The 23,730-nt window shown below is 41.5% G+C and overlaps 2 protein-coding genes and 1 long non-coding RNA gene across 5 annotated transcripts in view; 1 reads left to right on the top strand and 2 right to left on the bottom strand.

Moving 5' to 3' along the window:
* LOC310682557 overlaps window positions 1-11,777 on the top strand; it is a 17,505-nt gene extending 5,728 nt beyond the window's left edge. The window contains exon 3 of one of the 2 annotated variants that reach the window (XR_014513990.1): window positions 6,631-11,777. This is a non-coding gene — a long non-coding RNA (uncharacterized lncRNA). Of the gene's footprint in view, window positions 1-5,836; window positions 6,091-6,630 lie in introns of those variants that run through there. The other variant, XR_014513991.1, reaches the window with a different exon arrangement.
* On the bottom strand, window positions 3,802-4,971 carry PEX2 (peroxisomal biogenesis factor 2; the record flags this gene model as incomplete). Its single annotated transcript, XM_083451348.1, has 1 exon — window positions 3,802-4,971. One exon carries the CDS (start codon window positions 4,969-4,971, stop codon window positions 4,054-4,056), a length of 918 nt encoding a protein of 305 aa, XP_083307474.1. The 3' UTR covers window positions 3,802-4,053.
* Window positions 4,858-23,730, bottom strand: KIAA1586. 2 transcript variants are annotated; one of them, XM_083451060.1, is made up of 3 exons: window positions 23,408-23,730; window positions 12,063-14,294; window positions 4,858-4,988 (listed from the first exon to the last, which is right to left on the bottom strand). In XM_083451060.1, the coding sequence occupies exon 2, from the start codon at window positions 14,203-14,205 to the stop codon at window positions 12,073-12,075; it is 2,133 nt and encodes a 710-aa protein (XP_083307186.1). In that variant the 5' UTR covers window positions 14,206-14,294; window positions 23,408-23,730; the 3' UTR covers window positions 4,858-4,988; window positions 12,063-12,072. The 2 variants fall into 2 exon arrangements, with proteins under 2 accessions (XP_083307186.1, XP_083307187.1); XM_083451061.1 differs by lacking the exon at window positions 23,408-23,730 and adding an exon at window positions 14,496-20,806.

Below are 23,730 nucleotides of genomic sequence, written 5' to 3'. Positions count from 1 at the left end.
AACCTTTGTCACCAGGCTGGCTTGGGCTGGCAAAAGCTGTTGTCCAAATCATGTGGAGACAGGGCCGTCTTACCCATTAGGGTTAGTGGTGCCCTGTGCCACGGTGCCCGCCCAACAGGGGGCACCCAGCAGTGGGAGTCCTGGACCGACCGGGAACAGCTGCAAGGGCATGCTGGGTGGTGGCGGTGGCTCTTCCTACGGACAGCCGCACTCTCTCACTTCCTGCCTGGGAGAGGAGGCAGCTGTGGCGGCACACAAAGCTACATGGCACGTTTCTCCCTCCTGCACACCAGTAGTGAGACTGCTGAGGAAGCCCACGCGGCAAGCGGGCCTCAAGCTGCCCAGTACAGGGGGCAGGGAAGGGTGCCGAGAAGGTTGCCCCCTGTCCCTTCTGTCAAGGAAAAAGGTGGAGGAGAGATTCATTCAGAAGGATGTTTTAAGCACAGTGTGTGGACCCCAATGCCTTTGCTTTTCTGCCAGTTATTAACTGCACTCTTTCAACAGGGCAGAGCACAGAGGAAAATGATAGCCTGTATCCCAAAGGAAAGAATGGCAGACTGATTACTTTATGGTTATTTTGAAAAACTGATGAGACAGCAAATGATAGTCAATCCTATTAAAAAGATTAAGCGTACACACACACACACACACACACACACACTCCTTCAAACACTCTATATAGCCTACATTGGGATTGGTTGATATGATTCTACAACTCAAGAAGAGTGGAAATTACAGAACATCTGCAATGAAATTGGTTTTCTGTGGAAAACTGATGAATCACTTACTGCCAATGACTGGAAGGAAAAATACTTGTTTATGCCCTTATGTAATGAATTTTTATGAGGTGAAGTTTGGTGTTTATTAAAGAAAAAAGAAAAAAAAACCACTTTAAACCGCCAGAGATGTAAAATAATAGAATTCCAAATTCAAAGCAATGAATTACTGCAAAGACAATCACAAGTAGAATACTATCTGCTACCAAACACCCAAACAGACCCATTACTCTTATAATGACATTAAAATTTTTCATCCATCCAGTTAAGTGGGGCGGAGGGGGGGGGGATGGCATGAAAGGGGGCAGGCAGAGCAGTTCCAGTTCAAAGCAGAAAACACATCTGCATTCCTATTTTGAGTTCCAGAATGTTTTCTTTTTTCTCCTCCTGGAAAAGGAGATGGGGGGAGGGGGAAGCGAAAGCATTTCTCAAGGATAAAATTACATTTCTCAGCGAGTCTTCAAAGAAACAAATCAAAAGGTCCAAAAGCTTCCTGCAGTCCCAGGAATACAAATTGGAGACAGACTCCTCCCCCATCCTATTTCCCAAAGTTCACACGGACTTCTTCAAAGTCTGGAACCGCATACATTGGTGCATAGGAGACGCTCTTACCCCAAACCTCCACTGAAGTCAATGGGGCTTGGCTGTAGAATAGGCATGGCTACAGGCTGGCCATGTTAGCTGAAATCTACAGATATTTCCTCCTCGTAGCTAAGAAATTGCCTCGCGGTATCAAAACTCTTTTAAGAGTTAAAACAACTGCATTCCCTCTGAAGACAACGGAACAACTTTTAAATAGGAGAGGAAATTAGCTGATGTTCTTGCTTGTGGCTAAGGTGGGGAGACCGTAGCCCTGTGCCAAACTGACTGCTAAACTAATGATTACAACAACTTAATTACCCTCAGTGTGCTTAATATCAACCCCCCATGGATTCCTGTCAGCATGCAAACTGTAACTCTAGCCCTCATTTGGCAATTGCTTTGGGGGAAATTAGCTTGGCTTCAGTTGCGAGGCGTGTGTACAAGTGCAGAGTTCTGAGGCGATAGTTATCTTTCTAATACTCCTTTTTCTTCTTGCACTTTGGAATTATGCTTTTACTTGGTTCCCCCACCCCCACACGGAAAACCACATCGGCGATAACAGCGAGGGAAAGAGCCAGGAGCAATATATCCACTTCCTAGCCTTTCTGCTCCAGTGCACAAGTATCAACCGAGTGGCCGGCAGTTAGCCACTCTCTTCAGAAATATGGCAAGCGTCACTTTGCGGGATTGGCCTGGTACAAAGGAACGCAGGGAGCTGCCTTCTACGGAGCCAAGCCATTGGCGTATCTAGCTCAGGGCATATCTAGCATCACTGCCTGGCATCAGCTCTGACACTCCCAGCCCTTTTTGGAGATGGGACAATACCAGATGCCCATGTCATGAACAGGAAGGAGGAAGAAGAATCCAGTGTGGGGTGTTGCTGTTACTGGGACACACAGCAAGCTGGGGGTGGAGGAGAGGTTTGTATAGAAAGTACTCACAGGGTGATGAAGAATGGTGGTCAGCGTGCAGGACCAGAGTAGTAGGGCCCATGACCAGTCAGAGGGTGCTGTCTCTCCCCAAATACAGAGGGCTGAGGCCTAAGGAGCAGTGGGAGGAATGTTCTAGGAGGCTGAGGCAGGTGAGGGCCCACAGCCCAGCTCGCTAGTCGGCAGGTGGTGCTTGTTAGCTGGAGGAACTGATTCCTCAGCTGGAGGAGGCTGGGAACAGGTGAGGGTCACCTGCCTCATCAAGCCCAGATGCGACAATTGGCAGGCAAACCACAGCTTGGGTGTTCCAAGGAAAGTTCAGTAAAGCCTCTGAACCTATTGGAGGCATAACAGCACTGGGGGATGCAACCACAATAAGGTTTGTGGCTTGGCCCTCAAGTATTTGCAAGTCAAGCCTAATTTGGTTGATTCAATTTATATCCTATGCCCTTTAAAAATGTTTTTTTTTGGGGGGGGGGCTATTGGGTTGTTGTTTTTTATTTTTATTAGGTATTTTGTGGTCTCTTCTTCTTCTGCAATCACTCGTAGCTGAGTAAGATTGTCTTCCATAAACACAGTTTTAACCATGAGTCTTTAAGTGACTGTGGAGGCCAGTTCTGGATCCACACGTCCTTCCACAGTGGGGACATTGGTTTCTGGGTGGGAGTTGGTCACGGTGTAGATTTGCCAAGCATGCCTTCCTCTCAGCATGTTTCTCCCTTGCGTCCTGAGTTCGAGTGTCTTCAAAGCCCATGACACCTTTGGTAAAGGCTGTTCTCCAATTGGAGCGCTTGCAGGCATGATTTTATTTTGTGAACCGTCCTGAGACCCCCGGGTATAGAGTGGTATATAAATAAAATAATAATAATAATTTGCAGGTGCAGTTTTGCCTATGCAATTAAATCATACTCTGAGTAGACTCACTGAAATTAATAAAACTGTTACGTCCTTTTTATTATTATTACTTTTATTAGTCTACTCCCATACCATCCACAGAATACAACCCAGTGTGGTTGAACTGTATATAAAACTGAATGGGTCCAGCACTACTTGAGAAACAATAGTGTAAAATAGCTTCCCACACAGTTTGTGGCAGCTTTTAAGGATGCCATCTCTTCTCTCCTTTTCTTGGCACCCATGTGGTTATATTACATGTAACCTATTACATGTGGCTGTACTTATGTTAAGGTTACCAGGTTTTTTCCAATGAATCCGGAGACACTTTTCAACTTTAATGGATTTTGTGTGGGGACTGATTTGTAAATCCAGGGACTGTCCCCGGGAAACGAGGACGTCTGGGAACCTTATGTATCATAGAATTGCAGAGCTGGAGGGACCATGAGGGTCATCTAGTCCAACCCCCTGCAATGCAGGAATCTTTTGTCCAATGTGGGGCTTCAACCAATGACCCTGAGATTAAGAGGCTCATGCTCTATCAACTGATGCAGTTACCTTAAAAAAAAGGTTTTCTTTGAATGCACTGACTTATGATGATATAAACAAAATGGACAGAGTTTAATCACTATTTTGTTCTTTATTTACAGTTCTATTGAGTTTGCAATTCTTTGAAAATCACAATCTTTTTATAGCTGTTGATCATTTTACAGTTAAGTAACAAAACCTACGAAGTAGCACAGAATAAGAGAATTCCAGTATTACAGAAAGGTTAAAATTACTGTAGGCTAAATTTAACTATCAGGATAGAATAGTCTCATAGAATCCACAAGTTATACATAATTATGGATTTGAGGAAAGCCTAAACAAGCTTAATGTGTATCTACCTCTTTCATTTCTAACTTATACTTTAATGGCTGTAGATCTTGCACCTCAGTGCCACATTTAGGACAAGTAAAATACAAATCAAATAAGTAGTTGCTTTTAATACAATAGTAACAAAAAACATGTGAACAGCCAATGGTGTGAGGCAGAGTGGGCCACTCTCCACACAGAGAACATTCCTTGCAACATGTTGCTGAATTGTTTTCATTTCTGGTACCCCCTGAAATAGGTAGTGACCAAGAAGAGACTTTGAGTTTGAGCTTTTGCATGTTAATAAGTGGTAAAAGAAAAATAAGAAATTCAGCAAACCCATGCCACAAGAGTTCCCTGTTCGTGTATTCAAATCCAATCTGACGGACACTCTGTGGCTGGCAGAACACTGACCTGATTCGTAAAATACGTTCGGTGAGTGTAGCAAACTTTCCCTTCTGAAGAAAAGCGAGGAAGTTCAGCAATTCACAAAACCTGATGAGCCCAAACACTATGTTAATAAAGTACTTTGTCTTCCGGAATGACTCCAATGGACGATTGCTAAATAAACCATAACACCTTTCTTCCAGCCATTTCCCACCGACGGTGCAAATAAGGTACCAATATTTCTGTTGTTTGCTCAACGCCTGGTATTTCTGCATCTGGGATAAGTCGTTCTTGTACTGAATGTTCAGAATAGCTTGCCCCACGGTTGCGTTCTTGGAGTAGACAGTGAATCTCCACAAAAAAAGCCACAAGGAAGCTTTAAGCTCTGGTTCAAAGCGAGCCAACAGTCCAGGTTTAAATCCCTGAAAACAGCGAGTAAACTGGGACCAAACCAGCTGTTCCAATGCTTTGTTCAGTTCGAGGGCATCAAGCTGACTTATTCTGAGCACAGGAGTCACTTTCTTGCCATTGCCATCACCAGATGCCATTGTCAACACGTGGCTTTCTATGATAAAAGAAGAGATTTAAAAATATATATTATTATGATCTACATAATAATTTATTACAATTTATTAGGCTTTAGAGGAAGTATTTCATGTTGATAACAACTTTGTGAGCTAGATCACCCAAGAATTCAAAGCTGGGAAAGTGCAACTTACCCCAAGGTCATTCAATGGCCAGCAGGGGTTTGAAACCTGTGTTTGCTACCCTCTCCTATTAGTTCTCCAAGAACAAACACTGTATATACATACTCAGCGACAGTAATGCTCATATAATTTTCACCCTATACAAACACCAATTATAAAAACACCAATTAACTTTTTTATTTTTAAATATTTTTCTCTCAACTCTCCACTCTTCCCCAGAAAGATAAGTATTTGGTTTTAGGAAAAAGGCAAAAGATTATTCAAAACTCTCTCTCTTTTTAAAAGGCTATTTCATAGATGCAAGTGTTCCCTGAGAAAATCACAGCACTTCCTATGGCTGAAGTTATTATCAAATATGAAAAAATTAAGAGGAAATTCTAAGGGGAGGAATTGTATTGCAGTTAAAATAGTTAACATGCCTTAAATGTGGAAGTTGGGTATATTAAGTAGACATATGGGTAAAATAATGAAGAAATTGTTGCCACATAAGCACTTGCCATACAAAATGATATGGAAGAATAGGAATGAAAAGCATGCATGAGAGAAGGGTAAGCGTATCAAATTAATATACATAACACTGTAGCAGAGACTGTGACAAACTTTAGGTACTTAAATAGAGAACTTTAGCTTCCTTTAAACTAAAACCAACATTCAGACGAAAGCTGCTTCCTTGCAAGCATCAGGTGTTGCTTGTGTTTTTTTGCAGGGAGCATGCAGAGCACTGGCCACCATCAGCCAGCATGACCTGTGTACACACTCCAAGATCCCCTGTAGCACTGAGAGGGACAATGGGGTCATGAAGGGAATATCCTTTTGCAAGTGAGATGGAGGAATGCTTGCTGGAGCTGTTGGGAATCCCAGGGTTTTCTGCAACATACACTGAGGACCAAGGGATCTATGGCAGAAGAATTGCTAGGTTGTATTGTGCTAAACACTGGAATAGATTCTTTGAAATCTGGACAGAGTTCTGCCCTCTACTGATTTCATGATAGTTCAAGCCTGTGTCAGTTGAGGTGGTATATTTATTTTTCATCTGGTGATGGGCAGCTGGTGACCTTGCAATACCTTGGTCTCAAGCTTTCAGCACTGTCTAGAGCAGGCGTCCCCAAACTCGGCCCACCAGATGTTTTGGAGCTACAATTACCATCATCCCTGACCACTGGTCCTGTTAGCTAGAGATGATGGGAGTTGTAGCTCCAAAACACCTGGGGGGCTGAGTTTGGGGATGCCTGGACTAGAGGCTGTACATTTTAGGCAGTTGCCTCCTATTTTTTCCATTCTATACAAGCACAACTTCCTGCTGCCAGCTGGCAATCAGTCTCATTAATTCCCTCGTGGTCTTAAATGGAACGGAACCAGTCAATTGCTTTTATGAAATGTGAAGATGCCTCAGAGATTCAAGACTTCTCCCAGAAATGGTGCTAGGTCCAGATCAGTGTGCTTAACTTATATAAATGTTTGAACTGGTATGATTAATTTTTCTGCTCCAATTATTCAAAGAGCACCATCACTATGCACAGCACGTTAAGTACCAGAGAGGAAGTCCCTGCCTTGAGGAGGTTACAGTCTAAAATCTGACAATGGGGAAACAATGAATCTATTCATGAGGAATTCCCTGGGCTCACTTCAATCTCAGATCAGCAGGCATAGCCAACACAATTTTATCTGCTTGTTTTAATTTTGGACTAGATTGCTATAGATTACTTGGAGAAGGATACAAGGGCAGGAAAAGAAGGTGGAGCTCAAGCAGGGCGAGTTATCCTTAGGCAACCCTTGTCCACTGAACATCCCATAGAGTCCATCTCACTGTAAATGATCTAAACACTGTTATGTGTGTAATACAGCACGCACAATTGAAGCCAACCTTTTTTCTGTGAGAGCATCCAAAGACAAAATCTAATACCCAACATACCAATGTTGTGTGAAGCATGATGGACTCCAAAATACAAGAGTGTATCTGCAGAAACTTACGCAAGTATGGACCCACAACTCACAACATCATGTAACATCAAGACAACTTCATTCCAGTTGCTGTGTGGATCACAAACACAGACTTTTATTTTCAGTCTTGTGATCATAAACGAACATTCTTTCATTTATTCTTTCATACATTCCTCGAGCTCTATAAAGATAGATGTATTGGAATGAAAGCATATATACAAGCGTTGCTGGAAACACAAGGGACCTTTAGCACAACTATAGAGAAGTGCAAGAAACTTGCAGATGAAGTTGATGTAAAACTTAAAACACCTAGAGAAGCAACACAACAGCAAAACTGTGCCGATCAACCCAACCAATCCACAGAAGAGTTCTACCGTTGGTCCATCTATATTCCTTACCTGGATTCGCTTATTACCTGAGATTCTGGGACACTTTTCTGTCACTAGGTTGCACTGCATAACCCATCATGATGAGCTTCACCAATAACCATGAACTAACCTGCTTAGAGTTTGCTAAAACGACTATGATCGCAGGTGTACAGCATTTGGGGGGGGGGAATACTTTAAAACTCATGTCAGTTTCCTTCAGGATCTTTACAAACTAAAACTGTTGGGGATGAATCATTGTGTGAAATATGCAACACAAGTCTTTAAACTACTGAACCATACTAAACAATTCCTTGCTATTTTAATGGCCATCCATACAGCACTTTCCCTTCCAGTTATAACATGCAGTTATGACTGATCCTTTAGCACTCTGTGCAGGGTGAAGAAATGGCGATGTACCACAATGAGTGAAGATCGATCGTCTGGCTTGTGTTTGTGGAGTGACCATGGAGAAAAGTTGAAGACCTATCCCAAGGAGAAATTTATAAAAGAAATGATTGATTGTTTTGGCCAAGACTCTCAGAGGCTCCAGTTTTTGTTTGAACGATGATCCACTTTGTATTATATTTTCCTTTATGTTATAGACAGGCAAGCATTAACAAAAAAATAAAATAAAAATTCTGACTAGTTTCAGACCTTATGTCTGTTGTTCACTACAGCCAAGGCAGATTCTGTGTAAAAGGTGTGAAATTCAGCCTTAGGGGTTTTTAATTTGGTTTAGAATCCTACAGTATTGTTGTTCAAAGGAAAATTTGAAGCTGTGTGTCTTTCTCCTGCCTTAACTCTGTTATTGTTAAATGGACAAATAAAGCAATTTGTTAGCAGTTAGTTTTGAAATGTGTAATCCCAAACAATACAGTACACCACCACAGTTTCTTGTTGCTTCTCTTCAGCACCGTATAATGATGTGTGGGGTTCAGTCATATGAAGATTGATAATATTCCATTCAACAATTCGTAGTTACAAGTCACAGACCTTGCGCCTCCACGTTTATTTCTGCCGACGCCCATGACACAATGGCCGCCAATATATGTGATAAGGCTGCAGATTATTAAAAACGGTATACAGATGTGAAAGTTGTAACGTATCTACATCCCTAATTCAAACAACACATTGCATATTTCTAACACTAACATGCCTTATGGTTACACAATTGCTTTTGCTATAAATATGCTATAGTTTTCTAGGTGTGGCTAATTTTCCATAATACAATGGAGATTCTGTGCAACCTCTCAAAGTAAAGATTATGTAATAAAATAGGTTTTAAAGAGGGAGGGGAAATATAGTAAAAGGGGAATGTGACCAGAGGAAAAAAAGCAACCCATAACTCAATTCTAAGATTTCCTAGAGGAGGCATGATGGAAACATTTTGTCTATGCAGAGATACCTCCCTGGTTCTGTTTATCAAAATTATTTATATAATCTTTAAGTGAGTTGCTACTGTGAAGTATACAAAGACTATATACAATAATCCCACAACTTGTGTGCATTCATCTTCACGTGCATGGCAATTTTCTTAAAAGAAGGGTGCAGAAAAGGGGTGGAGTTCTAGGAAAAACAATTGTGGCAATCCTACCTGCCATTAAACCCAATGAGTTGTGACTACAGTAGAACCTCTACTTACAACCGCCTCCACTTGCAGATGTTCCAAGTTGCGAACACAGCAAACCCGGAAGTAACAGGCGGGTTTGCGCCTGTGCAGAAGTGGCAATCGCCGTTCGTGCCTGCGCAAAAGCAGGCAATCGCTACCCACGCCTGCGCACAATGGTGCCTCTCCCAGCGACCCGTTTCACCATAAGAATGGTCCTCTAGAACGGATTTTGGTTGTGAGTAGAGGTTCCAATCTATACACAATGTTGGCTTTAGGTGCGATCCCTAGAATGTAACCCCCACCTATGTTGCAGGCCTACTGTACTGAATTCTGTTCAAAATGCTTCTAGAAAGGGGGTTGTCTATGTTCCAGGCATCCTCCCAGACAAGATCAGTCACGATAGACAAATTTCTCTTAAAATCAGCTGGTCAACCATCACTAGACCTTTTAACAAGCTGAAGAGTTTTAGTGGCCTTAAAAAAAACCCCACAACACTTATGTAATTGTATTTTTTTTTAACTGTCTTGGAAGCGTTTTGGATGAAAAGTGGCATAAACATGCTTTAAATAAGATAAACAAATTGGCTGGCACTCCAAAGAACGGAGCGTAAGACTTGGAACCTCCCCCCAAATCTGCCCTGTAATACATTCCTTGGCAGGAATGTACATTCCTGGATGAAGCAAGTTTAGAAACTCATTGTCCTAGAACATCTCAGGGCTTAAAGAGGAGATAGCGAAAAGTTAGATACAGTCAGTATATCTCCTCCACTGCCATGGGCTTGAGGCTAAGATAATAGAGAGGCTTGCTTAAGGTCAGCTAGTCCCAGAGAGTTTGTGGCAGAGATGAGATCTGAATCAGCAACTTCCTGACCCACCACTCACACTCTTACAAACAGCACCACACCAATTTTAATTATATTTTGCCCTATGAAGCTGAGAGATATTCTATGAAAGTACAAAGCCTCTAGAAACTCCTTTCCACTGTCTTAGTCAAATCACTGATAACTATAAGGCTCCAAATGGAAACCTTTAAAAATATTATCAGTAACAATGCTCTGTGAAGAGTGTGATCAAGCAAAGAAAATAAGAATTCTTGAGGGGGGAGAAATATTGCCAAATATCAGTGTATATACTTTAAAATAATATTTCAAAGATGACGTGGTCCAGGTTTTAAATGTATTTGAGATGTTTCTGACCAGCTTTTCCTTGTAATGTCACAAGGCTTTTCCTTTCCAAAAGTAAACCGCATGTCATGTTTCCATATCTGTCCAACAGCTCTTTTAAATAACGTAATACATTGCTCATTTTTATTTAACTAAATTCAGGAATCCCTCTTGCAAAACATGCACTGTAAGAAAACAATTTGCTGTATATCACCAATAAAATAGGTATTTCTCCTGATATACTTTAGCATTGCTTACTGAGTATTGTACAAATTATGAATGAATATATTTTATTTAGAAATGCATTATTGACAGAAATCTATCAATAGTAAAGTGGGTATTGTCAAGGGCCTGTCAATATTAATGTAATTATGATTAAGGGGATAACATGGATTTTAGCTTTAATACCAAATAACATCTCCTACATTGCTGCTATCAATATAAGCATTATTATTGACCTGTTCTGAGGCTCAGAACTAGATGTATTACCATTAGGCATATTTGTCAATGCATTCTGCCTACAAAAATTCTACATTTAAATTTACAGGCCTGTAAACTTTGGCAGCAGAAATGTATGAGTTCAAGTAATCTCTAGGGTGTCATTCCCCCCTTCGCCCACTATTCTACTGTAATAAACTAATTTATGCCAATCCAATGTCACTGCCATCTCACTCCCACTCTATCTCATTTTTTAAGCATAATTAGCAGAAAACAAACAGCATTTTCATAATGGAAGGTCACACACATTCTGTTGCTTAATGTATGCTGGCCTTGCATATCTTCAGGATCCAAAGCTTAGGCAGAAAAGGAAAATAATGGGCTAAAACTCCTATTGTAAGAAGTTTGACTACTGAAATCCCTTAATTGTGTTGGCTGTGAATGCAGCAGCTTATTAGTGAACCTCTCAGTAAGTAATATTCCAATTGATTCAAACGTCTTATTATCCAAGTGCCTTAGTTCCCAAGGCCATTTACATCAGTGAGGCATGCTGATAATCTGTTAGGCACTCATCACAGTGTAAAATGCATCTCCAGCTGCCAATCAATACCACATCTCTTGTGGGTTACATTGTCTTGCTGAAACATTTTGTGGGGTCTGGGCACAGTGCTTGGAGGGGTAAGGGAAAGGGCTGTAGTGATAGAGCATCTGCTTTGCATGCAGAAGGTCGCAGCTTCAATTCCCCAACATCTCCAGGTAGCGCTGGGAATGTTCCCTGCCAAAAACCCTGGAAGGTTGCCAGTCAGTGTAGGCAATGGTAAGTTAGATGGACCACTGATAGGACAATATAAGCTAGCTTCCTTTCTTCCTAAGGAGCACAGTTACACAGGGATAGAGAACCTCTGGTCCTCCAAATGCTGGAAGACTTCAGCCAAGCTGGCTACGACTCAGAAATCGGAGTCCACCAACTCAGGAGGTCCACAGGTTTCACATCCCTGGTTTCCATCGTGACCTATTCCTGTGTCAACTCTACTGGCATTAGTTGAAGACTTCATTTTGAAAGCTCTTTAAAAAAACAGGTTATCATAAATTTAGTATATGGAGCGTAACTCTAAAACATTTCCAAGCAAGACCCACCTCTGTAATGAACATTGCTACTGTTTCTGATGACAGAAAGACAAACAAGACTTAAATAAAAAGAGGGAGAGGAAATCTGAAGTGTCGATTTTCCAGCAGAAGTGCATTTTGTGGAATAAGTTGTAAAATGTATGAATTGTTACAGGTGATGAAATTGAACTTAATCATGTCACCAAACTAGAACAAAAGCAGGCCCAGAAAATCACTTGCACTGATGGTTTTCATCAGTGCTTTTTTTTCTTTTCTTTTTTGGAGAAAAAACGATGCCGGTACTCACCATGAAGTTGCTAGAGTAAGTGCCACACTTTTGATACATCCTCCGATGTACCCTCATCTTCTCTAGATCGCTTCCTGCTTTTTGTATCAACTGCATGATGATGTCCTTGTAGCAGCCATGATTCAACATATTTCGTAGGATTGAACTGAGTAAGAGGTGGTCCTACCATCCTGATGAACATCAGAGAAGAAACTGTCCGAATAACCAGAGATGATCTTGATGAAGTTACTGTAAGATTCATCTGAGATAATCCTCTTTCACATTCAGTCGAAGATATTGCAATTGTGCTTAAAGCGTGCATTAGAGGAAGTAATTTGTCCGGGACTTCATTTTCTTCAAGATATTCATGAAAGCCAAGAATTGTTTCCTTTTCATTTAAGCAAAACTTTTGTGCTAGTTTTCTAATTTCAGTTTCACCAAAGGTTAATTGCTTTCCAGGATTTTCTGGCCAATATTTGGAATCTAAGACCTTGGCATATTCAGGCAAATCAGCATCATCTCCTTCAAGTATACACTTTCTAACAGTTTCTTTCAGACTTTCATAGAAAGCAGGTGAACTTATTGTAGGGGTAAGTTTTTCATTTTTGTGGAGCTCACTCCCTTTGAACTTCATAGTCTTCTGACTTTCAAGAGCGATATTATAGTATGGACCAGGATTTTCAATTCGTTCTTCAAAAAGTTGAACTGTGCTCTTTATCTTCCTGTCTGCTGTAAACAAATCAATATTTCGCTCTTGTAAATCCAAGCTTAGATCACTGAGAACTTGGAGAGCATCACACATAAGACCCAAATCGAGAACAAATTCACATGATGTTATTGTCCGTAAAAGACCCTCATAAAGACAGCGATCTGTTTTGCTTCTTCTCCTGTCTTCTTTTGCCTCCTGAAAGTGATAGACCAGTGCTTCATAATCTTGCCAAACTGCGAAAACTGTGCAAAAGCTAGAAGCAACCCAGCGAGTGCTTAAAATTCTTCCAATTTTCAGAAGCTGAAGTTCTAGAGTTGCTGCACATTCCTCTAATTCCCTAGCATTCTCGGGTGAAGCGTGGTAAGTCACATAGAGTTTGTCCATAAAATTCTTAAAGTGATTAACTCCAACCACTTTGTTGACTGTATCACTGACAGACAATTCCAGACGATGGTTAGCACAACGCCAGAAGACAACACTCGGAAATTTTTCTTTTATTAACCTTTTTACACCACCATGTGCGCCAAACAACACTGCAGCACCATCACAAGTGACAGACAATAAATACTCCTTTAAATAATCTTCTGAGATTCCTAGGGACTCAAGATGACTCATTAATGAGCTTAAAATTCCTCTTGCTGTTGTATCTTGTAACTCAATCAAATCTAGGAAAAGACTTACTGGAGTCGAATGTTTGGGAAGAACTACGCGAATACTAACAATCAAAGTTATTTTGTTATTCACTGTTGTCGATTCATCAATAATTAAGGACATTTTGTTCTTAGAGTTCACTATGTTGCTTATTAATGTTTTTCTCATTTCATCTGCAATATGGTTTAAAATATTAATGCAGGCATTTGTAGAGTGAAAGGTATATCCCATGTCTAGGCCATTAAGTTCCTGTAAATTTATTTCATCTTCAAAGTTGTTAAATGCTTGATTTTTTTTTGCAACTTTGTAAGCAGTTCGAAACACTTTTGTTGTGTTTAAGACGACTTTATCTAACTTTTCATTTTTAGACTCAGATTTTATCCTTTCAGCTGCTTTGTGAGCTCCACTTTCCTTGTGTTCGAAAATCTTTTTTCTTAAAGACATTAACTGTTGTTTACGAGACTCTCCAAAATGACTAATTTTACAATTGGCCCACTCTACTGAAATTTTCATTCCCATCCGTTTTTCGACAGGAAGACTTCCGACATCTCGGCACACTTTGCAGCCCAACCTCTTATTGTTGACAAAGAGCCACTCATTTCTCTGACAGAAGTCATTTTTCTGCAATAGTGTCCAACATTCGGGCCAATCTTTGCCTGAACTTCCATCCTCTTGACCACATGTATCTTCGGTGTTAGTTTTGCAATGTTTGAAGGGATCAGAAGTTGATTCAACAATTTCTGCTACTTCTTCAGCCTTCCTTTTTTGACTCAGTGGCACAAAGTAACTACTTAAGGTACTCATTATGAAAAATGATTGCAATGATTTAACTTGGATCACAAGTACAATTGCCTCATGGTGCCTTCTGCAAAGTGGCTATACTGAGCATAGGTCTGAAAAAGAGAGAGAGGCTGGCGTTAGAGGAATTCCAGAGCAAAACTGGGAAAGACAATGGAGGGGGTCCCACAAGGAGGGCTTGCTTTGGCGCTGGCCATGGCACCAACTTCCCTGGCCACACTGCAGGGAATTGGACTAGATGACCACTAGGGTCCCTTAAAGCCAGATGGCCTCCCTCCCTCCCATTCTCATATTACCTGGGACTCTTGCCGCACTGGCTCCGATGACTTTGGCGGCTCCGGCGCCCACCCTGCCACGACCATCGTGAATGCTGCCAGTGAGGCGACCAAGCCGCACATGGCCAACAGCAGAGTGCAGTGCGTTGCAGGGGAAGCACATCACACACTGTGCTGCCTGCTCTTGCGCTCCACAGGGAGCGGGACTCATGCGCTCTGGCAAGCCACGCTGCTGCTGACAGGAAGCAGCAGCTGTTATCGGGCCCAGGAACAGCTCCCAGAGGGCGGCGGCAGCTGGGCCCTGGAGTGGCACTGCCCATGCCATGTCTCCTCATGCGGCCAAGCATCTCCAGGAAAAAGGAAGTGCCGGTATTAAGGATCATTGGGTACCGCCAGAAAAATAAGCACTGGTTTTCATCCAAAACCCAGTTTCTGGCTATAAGACCCGTTACCAACCTAGTGCTCCCCATATGTTGTTGGACTATAACTCTCACAATGTGCTGGCTGCAGCTGATGAGAGTTATAGTCCTACAACATCTGGAGCCTACCAGGTTGGCCTTGACCTTGAACGTGGCCTGAAGGTATACAATGCAACACCCCTGCAGAAGCAGCAGGTTAAATTCTGGTCAGTGGCTGGACAGCAGATTACCTGGGAACCCTGTGTGCTGCAAGTTCCATCACGGAAGAGAGATGTCAATGTAATAAAGATAAGACTATTTATCAACATGATAATTTCTTAGAGTAATTCCTACTGTGCGTGCTATTAAAAGACTTCTCAAAATCATTTGTATTGAGTCCATGCCAAGGAGCCTGAGGAGTATTGAGGAATACAGTTGCATGAGAATTCAGCTGCCAAGTAAGAAGACTTCTATCAAAGCTACAGTGTGCAAGACAAACTCATCGGTCTTTGTTTAAAAGGGACCACATTGGCTGTCTGTAGGCTGCCTCCACTCTACGGGTTTCCAACCCAAACCACAATAGAGAATCTCCTTAGAGATGCATACTGTACAATGTATTTTTCTATCTTCAGTCTCATCAAAGATAGGTACGTTACCTCAACAAAAGCCTCACTAGAAGCCCCGAGTATATTATCTCTTAATCACTGTAAAATTAGTTTGCCATTACTATGCCATTAGCTTAAATAACCTTAGAAAAGATTAATTTCATATTACATTTTAAATTTCTATACTCTTCAATTAAGTGCCTACTATCGTTTGAAAGAATAATAGAGACTTAGGTTCTCTAACCATTCTGCATAGCTAATAATACTTAACGTTTATATAACTTTCCATGTTTGAATCCCTGAAAATGTTAACTGATTATTTTCATGGTATTCCTGTGAGGCATTGAAGAATTATCTCTATTTTACATGTGGAAAAGAGGACTTCAGAACATATTGCATCAAAATTTGGGGAAAAGACTAGAAGGAGAAATCACATGATTTCCATGACTATATTCATTTTCTTAAGTCACATAATCTTTTACTTAGAATTTTAGTCATTTAATTTACGGTTCTTTACTGGATATTGTAAAAAGGATAAATAACTATGGGAAATAGAAGGGAAATATCTAGGTCTGTGAATTTTAGCTACCTTGATAATGAGGACTGGACTGATAATACCCCTTTTAATTTTTCATGAAAATGCATTATGTTGCCTGGAGATAATCAACTTTCTGTACCATGCAAGAAGTATCTTACTATGCTAGACATCATTGATGGCTATGTCCACAATAATGCTTAGGCCGGAAATGGTAGTTTGGCAAAAATACTGGATTTGTAACACATTTCATTTCAGAAGCTATTATCACTGCTACTACTACTGTTACTATTATTTTGCCCAATGGCAGTAGAATTGATACCTGTAAGATCAACAACTCAAGCAGCAAGATCCTGAGCAGGGGTCAGCAACCTTTTTCAGCCGTGGGCCGGTCCACCGTCCCTCAGACCATGTGGTGGGCCAGACTATACTTTGAAAAAAGAAAATGAACGAATTCCTATGCCCCACAAATAACTCAGAAATGCATTTTAAATAAAAGCACACATTTTACTCATGTAAAAACACGCTGATTCCCAGGCCATCTGTGGGTTGGATTTAGAAGGTGATTGGGCCGCATCCAGCCCCCAGGCCTTAGGTTGCCTGCCCCGATCTTGAGTTTTACATAACTTTTATTCTGGCTAAATGTCCTTTCCCGCCTTACCCCACACCATCCTGTTGCTCCAAGAGGAACTGGTAGCTTTGGTATATCAACTCAAATCCTCTCTACTGGGCACAAACTTACTTAAGGCAAATAATTTTTTTGAAATAGGTAACTGTAAGACAGTTGGGTGTCTGTTCTGCCTTTTACCAACAATCTTCATCTCTTCAACCCCTTCTTCTGTTTAACATCTAGCCGGGTGCACCGTTCTGGGAAACATCAAGGGCGGCTCAGTCCTAATAAGGGTATTACATTACTAATAGAAAGATGCACAGATAGTTGATCTAAACCAGGGTTCGGCAAAATTTACCAGCCATGGGCTGGATCGCTCCCACGGAGATCACCTGTGGGCCGGACTGGCATAGCGTGACACCGGATAGCGCATCTGCGCATGTCCGTGGAGCCAGAAATTGCTTCTGCAAATGCCTAGACGCCGAAAATCCCGCCTGCGCAGAAGCGATTTTCGGCATCTGGACATGTGCAGACACGATTTCCAGTATCTGCGCATGCGCAGATGCAATTTCTGGCACCACTTGGCGAGTCCCCACGCCGCGCTGGTTTAGCGCAGCACATGGGGAATTCGTCGAGCGGGCTGCTTGGTTCAGGGGCAGTTCATGGGCCGGTAAAATGGTCCTTGTGGCCCGCATCAGGCCCATGGGCCGCACGTTGCCAACCCCTTATCTAAACAGAAATGGAAAACTCTTTCCTGTACACACACACACACATATATAGTGGAACCTCAAATTTTGAACATAATCCATTCCAGAAGACTGTTCCGACTTCCGAAACGTTCAAGAACTCAATACGGAAGCCTCAATACCATAGGGAAACTCAAAACGGAAGCCGCAAGGCACGTTCAGCTTCCGAAAATTGTTTGAAAACTGGAGGTTACTTCTGGGTTTTTGGCGTTTGAAAGCCGAAACATTTCGACTTCCGTGATGATCAAAAACTGAGGTTCCACTGTATATATCATTGTAATTTATGGGTGTGTATGATACAAGTAACCATTTGACATTCTTGCTCACTGAAACCTCCTGTGTTGGTTTTAAAAAAAATCAATTTTAAGTACATTTTTCTCCCAGAGTTTTGATACACAAACACACAGACTAAACTACTGTTTTCCATGTACTTTTAAGACACAATCAGCCCTCCATTTGCGGGACGGCTGCTAACAGGAAGGTGGAGTCAGTAGTGGCAGGACACAGAGCGGCAGACACAGAAGACAGTAAGAACACACAGTGGCACCTGGGCTGAAGCTAAAGAAGGTTGCACTTCTTATTCCCATAGATCTTCACAGCACTGATCTGCTGTAGTTCTCATTTCAGAACAAAGGCCTGGCCATTTTTAAAGCATCCACCACTGAAACTAGGTTTTATGCGGGCATTTGAAATACATAGTCCAGACTGAATGATTCTAAACAAAGCACTGCTTTTGGCTCAGCTGTATCAAATGGTCGTATTCGTTTTGTTTTAAGGAGGTTTAATAACGTATCTGTGAGACCAAATTTTCATCTTGTGCTTTGGAATGAGTCTCTTAAGGGTGGTTGGAATTCACTTTTCAGATAACTGCTTTCTTCTTATTGCCAAATGTAATTAGTGTGTTATGACAGTATAATACTGACTATGGTTGGTTGTTTTGTTTTTTAAATTCCTAAACATGCCAATGAAGTACTGTTTAATTTATTTCACATTTTTCTCAGTATTCTCATAATTTCCATCTCACTGTCTCTTGGCAGTAAGATGGAGCAGTTTTCTGCTTCCTGCTTAGTTTGTTATCAATAAGAGATTATTGGGGTGGATAAAAAAATAGTTACATTACATAATATTTATTAAATTGTGTTGAATACAAACATTCATAACTTGATTCTTTTTCAAATCTCAGGTCAGACCTGTTTTCAAACATACTACACTAAATCCTGGTGTGTGTTTTTACATAAAAGAAAAAAATAGGGGAAATGTTTTGACTTCAATAGTCGAGCATTAAGAACATGATACAATAAATCATGCACTGTGTTCATACTTTCCTACAATCATAAATATTTATGACTATCAACCAAACGGCAAGGACATTTACTTTTTATCTCATAGAAAAAACACTGTTTTGCCCACTAATTGGAAGCCTGGCCTCTGAAAGTTCTAGATGCTGAGCTACAAGCTCTGCTGAGCCAACTCTACAATGGATTGTGGCCTTGTCTCCAAGTATATGATTTTGCTCCGTGTGCAAGGCAGATATAATTGTGTGGTGCAAATGGCACGTGGGTCTGCATTACCAATTATTTTATATTATGCTCCAAGGTTAGTACACAAGCTTTATTTAGTTGCAATCCAATACGCTGTAACTTGCAGTAGCTCTTGCACAGAACATATATGAATTTTTAAAACCGCATTATTTAAATTGATCCACACGGTAAACTATTTAAAACAAAATATGGGGGACAAAGTGCTTTTCTTAATTTACAACAGAAGTGATCATAACTTAGAACAGAGGGATATTTGAAAGGACTTCCACCATGTTATATACAGAAGTTCTTGAATGAATTATCATGGTATTCAATATGAAGACTTCTGAACATGAATTAACAGGATGCTGAAGTAGCTTTAGATATCTACAGCATTTCTATCTCAGGAAGTCCTGAATTATCACTGATAAATGTCTCAATAAACTTCCAAAGAAGTTCAGAACCTAGTGCACCAAAAGTTAAATCGGAGTCTTCTGCTGTGAAAATCCACACAGATCTCACCAAGCTCAAGAACAAAGGATTTTTTATATATTAAAAAATAGCATTGTGTGTTATATTCTAGTTAGCATCAATGGTAAAATCACACTGTTGTAGAAGAGAGTAACCTGATGTTCCTGGTTCCTTCTATTAGTAATCTCACAAAATTCTGAAGTCTGATTAATCCCCACATAGAAATTTGTCTGCAGAAAGCTAAATGGTAAATGCAGAAGGAATGAGCATTCATTAAACATATTTGCCCCAATCTGGGGGCCTCAGTGTGCACATTGAACTATGTGCTCATTGAGACTTCAGTGATGGAGAATGCTATATAATCCCCCATCCCTTTCTTCACCATTTAAGTTAATGGGAGAGCTCCTGCTGACAGTGAATTCCACGTCCATATCAGCAGACCTGCAACTCCCATGAAATTTACTGCCTCTGAAAACCGCTCTAATATTCCGTTTCCCATATAAACAAACAATCCTATATTCCTAAGCAATCCAAATGAAAATCAGCTTGGAAAGTAACTGATCACAGCAACAAATAATATAAATTGCTTAACCACCATCTTAAAAAAAATAAAATTATGCATGCTTAGATTTGCACAAAATGAGTCAATTTCCATCAATGACAAAATGATAAGAATGATGTGCTTCTCCCCCCAACCCAACCCACTTTTTAATAAGGATAGCAAGGCTTAGAAGGGGGCTTATACGGTGCACTTTTTAGCTCACTCAAATCTTTATCTTAAGGAAATAATTTAAGGGAGGTACCATGGGCTTTGAAAGGAAATTAAAATGTGCCTGCTAATGTAGCATTAATTTCCTTATAGCAATTTTGCTTGGATCAAGTCTGTGCACTGTGCATGCTTTGAATATGTGATTTCAAACTGATATTTCCTTTCTCGCATATGTTACCACATTTAAGAGGTCTGAGATATTCCTTCCAAGGAATACATGACATGTGTGTGTAACATACACACATACGATATGAAAATTGACTCTTTGGGTACCATCAATATTTTTTTTTTTTTAGAGCACATCTTCATAATTGTTTCCACTCCTGTGCCAACGGTTTTAACGCTGCCTTCAAAACCTTGAGTGGTAGTATTCACCACCTTGTTTTTCTCCGTGTTAGCTGAGCTGTGCAGCATGCATAGTAAATTCAGATTTTGAATAAGGTCATTGAAGGAAATAAGGTCAGCAAAGGCAATCTTGCTCCTGGTGGGACTGCTGCTCGCATGTTATTAAAAAGAAAGAAAAAATGGAATCCCACCTGAAAAATTTAATTAATCGTTTCAAAATTCCTCTAACTCTCCTGAACAAGATCCTCCAGATTCACTTTGATTTTGCTTTAGGCAAATTTCAGTGACAAGTCTATTTGAGAGCTCTTCCACAGGACTAATGAATACATGCATAGACAGACAGACAGACAGACAGACACACACACACACACACTTTTCTCTTCCTCCCAACCCCGGATTCATTTGCTGGAAGGAAGTGGGTTGTGAAAGAAGTTCCTCAGATGGCCACACCATTGTTCAACCTACTTGTAGAATATTTGCTACGGCACTCCCAAACTGAAGAGGGCCTGTAAGCAGAATTCACACACACAAGACTTTGTTACGAGGTAACTGTGATTCTGTGTCTATTTTGGTGCCACCTGTAAATGAAAGGAGTGCGAGTGTGTTTGTATGTAGGGCATTGTAATTCTCTGCAGTCTGGTACCTAAAACCTAGATACTGACTTGTATAGTTGTGCAATTTTTTATTCTTGGTATAATTATATAATTGTTAAAAGCACGTTTGTCTTAAGAGATATTATTTAGGTAACTAAACACAACACACCAGATTTGTTCAAATTAACACACCTCTTCGCAAATGATTGAGTATGAATCACTGAATGCACAATAATTTGGGATTTGCAATATGCCAGCTCTGGAATATTAGGGGTATGCAAGGAAGACACCTCAACAAGGTTACCAAAGGGTTTTTTCTCATTCTTTAATGTGTGAAGGAGGAAGCAAAGCCTCTGAAAACAATGTTCACAGGAAAGGATCAATGGCATGGATTTCTCAATGGCACTCCACTGGACTCTTGCATCTTGAACAGCTGTTCAACTTCAAATACAGGCAACAAGTGGGAAGTGCAACTAAATGTTGGGGCAGGGATTGCTCTTTCTCATGACTGGTTGGCTGCTATCCTGCATTCTTCTGGTATGCCCCATTCCATTCCTACCCTCCACCAATTACTTGGGCATACTCAGTGCTCAAGAGGGCTGTTTTGCGGTCATTCCAATGTGTGTGTGTGTGTGTGTGTGTGTTTTTACTTTTGTAGACTTTGGGATCCTTGCAATGCTGCTGCTACTTTCCAGGGCATGGGCAGTGCTGTTCCATCTATGTAAAGACCAACACAACAGATATTTATGTTCACTATTAGTACAGCAGCCCTGGTGCCCTCCAGATGTTGTTGGACTCCCATTATTTCCAACCAGCATGATCAGGAATGATGTGTGTTTCAGCCCAAGACATCTGGATGTCACCAGGCTGGGGAAAGCTGATACACTGTACAGTGGAACCTCGAGTTACAGACGCTTCAGGTTAGACTCCACTAACCCAGAAATAGTATCTCAGGTTAATAACTTTGCTTCACGATGAGAACAGAAATTGTGTGGCGGCGGCGCAAGGCTCCTTTAGCTAAAGTGGTACCTCAGGTTAAGAACGGACCTCCAGAATGAATTAAGTTCTTAACCCAAGGTACCACTGTATATGATGGCAGGTGCTGATTTCTGTGTTTTTCATTCATTTTCACTCATCATTACTTCAGGGACATGAAAAATGTAGGAGCAGAGCTTTGAAACTAACTGTAAATTAGTTTCAATTAGAGGTTTGTGGTTATTCATCAGTTGTTGTTTTAAAGCCACATGTAGCACGGCTAAGTCCCTCCCTCACCCACCCCCTAGGAATCCGTCATAGGAATGTCAGTATGGTACAGTGGTGTTAAGACTACAATTGGCTGGACCCAGGTTCAAAACATCACGCAGCTGCGAAGAAGCTCACTGGGTGACTTTGGATTAGACATTCTCTCATAGGAACATTAAGGAAAAACCTCAACTGAATCAGAACAAATCCAGCATTATGTTCCCACAAAGATGCCTCTGGGGAAGGCCACAAGTAAAACCCTAGGAACTAGCATTCAAGTCAAACCTAACTTGCATGCATGTTGCAAGGATAAAAAGTGGTGTTAGGAAGAAGGATCATCCATACAACCCTTGAAGGGCCACAGCTCAGTGGCAGAGCATCTGCACTTGCAAGCAGAAGGCCCCAAATTCAATCCCCGGCATCTCCAGGTACAGTTGGGGGAGACCCCTTGCCTGAAATCCTGCAGAGTCACTGCAAGTCAGCATGTAGACAATACTGAGCAAGATGGGCCAATCGTCTGACTCTGTATATGACATCTTCCTATGTTCCTTGAGAAAAGGGGAAGAAATGTAAACAAGCAGATTCATGGCAGGCAGAAATTCAACTGGTAACTCTTTTTACAAAGCAGGCAGGGCTATATATGTTTATATATAACAAAGAAACCTGGTTTAGGGATGCGTGCAGAGGGAGGTAACCCAACTTCCAAGGATTTTGCTCCCTTATTTATTTCATTAAGATTGTGAAGATTACAAAAATCCACAAAATTCAGTTTCAAACATACAAAAGTCAAAGCACTAAAACAGATGAAAAGTACCTCAAGTTTCTAAGCATCTGGGTTAGGCTTGCGAGAACACGAAGGCTTTCAGCAGGAGCTGGAAAAAGCGTACGGTGAGGCGGAGCCTGCTTGACGTCAATAGGCAGGGAGTTCCACAGAACAGGCCTCTTCAGGCCTCTTGTGTCCCAGAATTAAGGATGGTCCTGAGCTCGCAATAAGCCCCATTTTGGGACCCCCACCCCACCTTGACGCCACGCAGCCCCTCTCCCCTCCCTCCCCACCGATTGCTAGCCTCCCCACCCCCCTCCTCCGTCACGGACTGACCTCTCTTTTCCTGAGGGAGGGGCTACTTCGCGAGACCCCGCCGCCCCGTTTCCCGCGCCGACCGAGGGGAAGAGACCATGCAGTTCGGTGACCCGGATTTCACTTCGGGCGTCGAGTTCTCCTTCGGGGATTCCTAGAGCAGCCGAGCTTGCTTCCACCACGCCGCGCGCCTTTCCGCTCTCCTCATCTCTATGGTGCTCCTCTGTCCTATGCTTTCCTCAGCGTTGTAGCTAACGGGAGACGACAAGCGCAGAGCTTCTCCCGAGCCGAAGCAGGAAATACTAATGAGATGCCTTTTGCGTATTTCCTAGAGCGGCTCCCCT

The sequence above is a fragment of the Podarcis tiliguerta genome, assembly GCF_965153285.1.
Source record: "Podarcis tiliguerta genome assembly, chromosome: 7".
Taxonomy (NCBI): domain Eukaryota; kingdom Metazoa; phylum Chordata; class Lepidosauria; order Squamata; family Lacertidae; genus Podarcis; species Podarcis tiliguerta.
The sequence above is the reverse complement of the archived record's forward strand: the minus strand, read 5'-3'. Positions and strand labels throughout refer to the sequence as shown.

What these genes read in the sequence shown, in the direction of transcription:
- KIAA1586 (XM_083451060.1), bottom strand. Translation starts at nt 14,205, where the DNA reads ATGAGTACCTTAAGTAGTTACTTTGTGCCACTGAGTCAAAAAAGGAAG.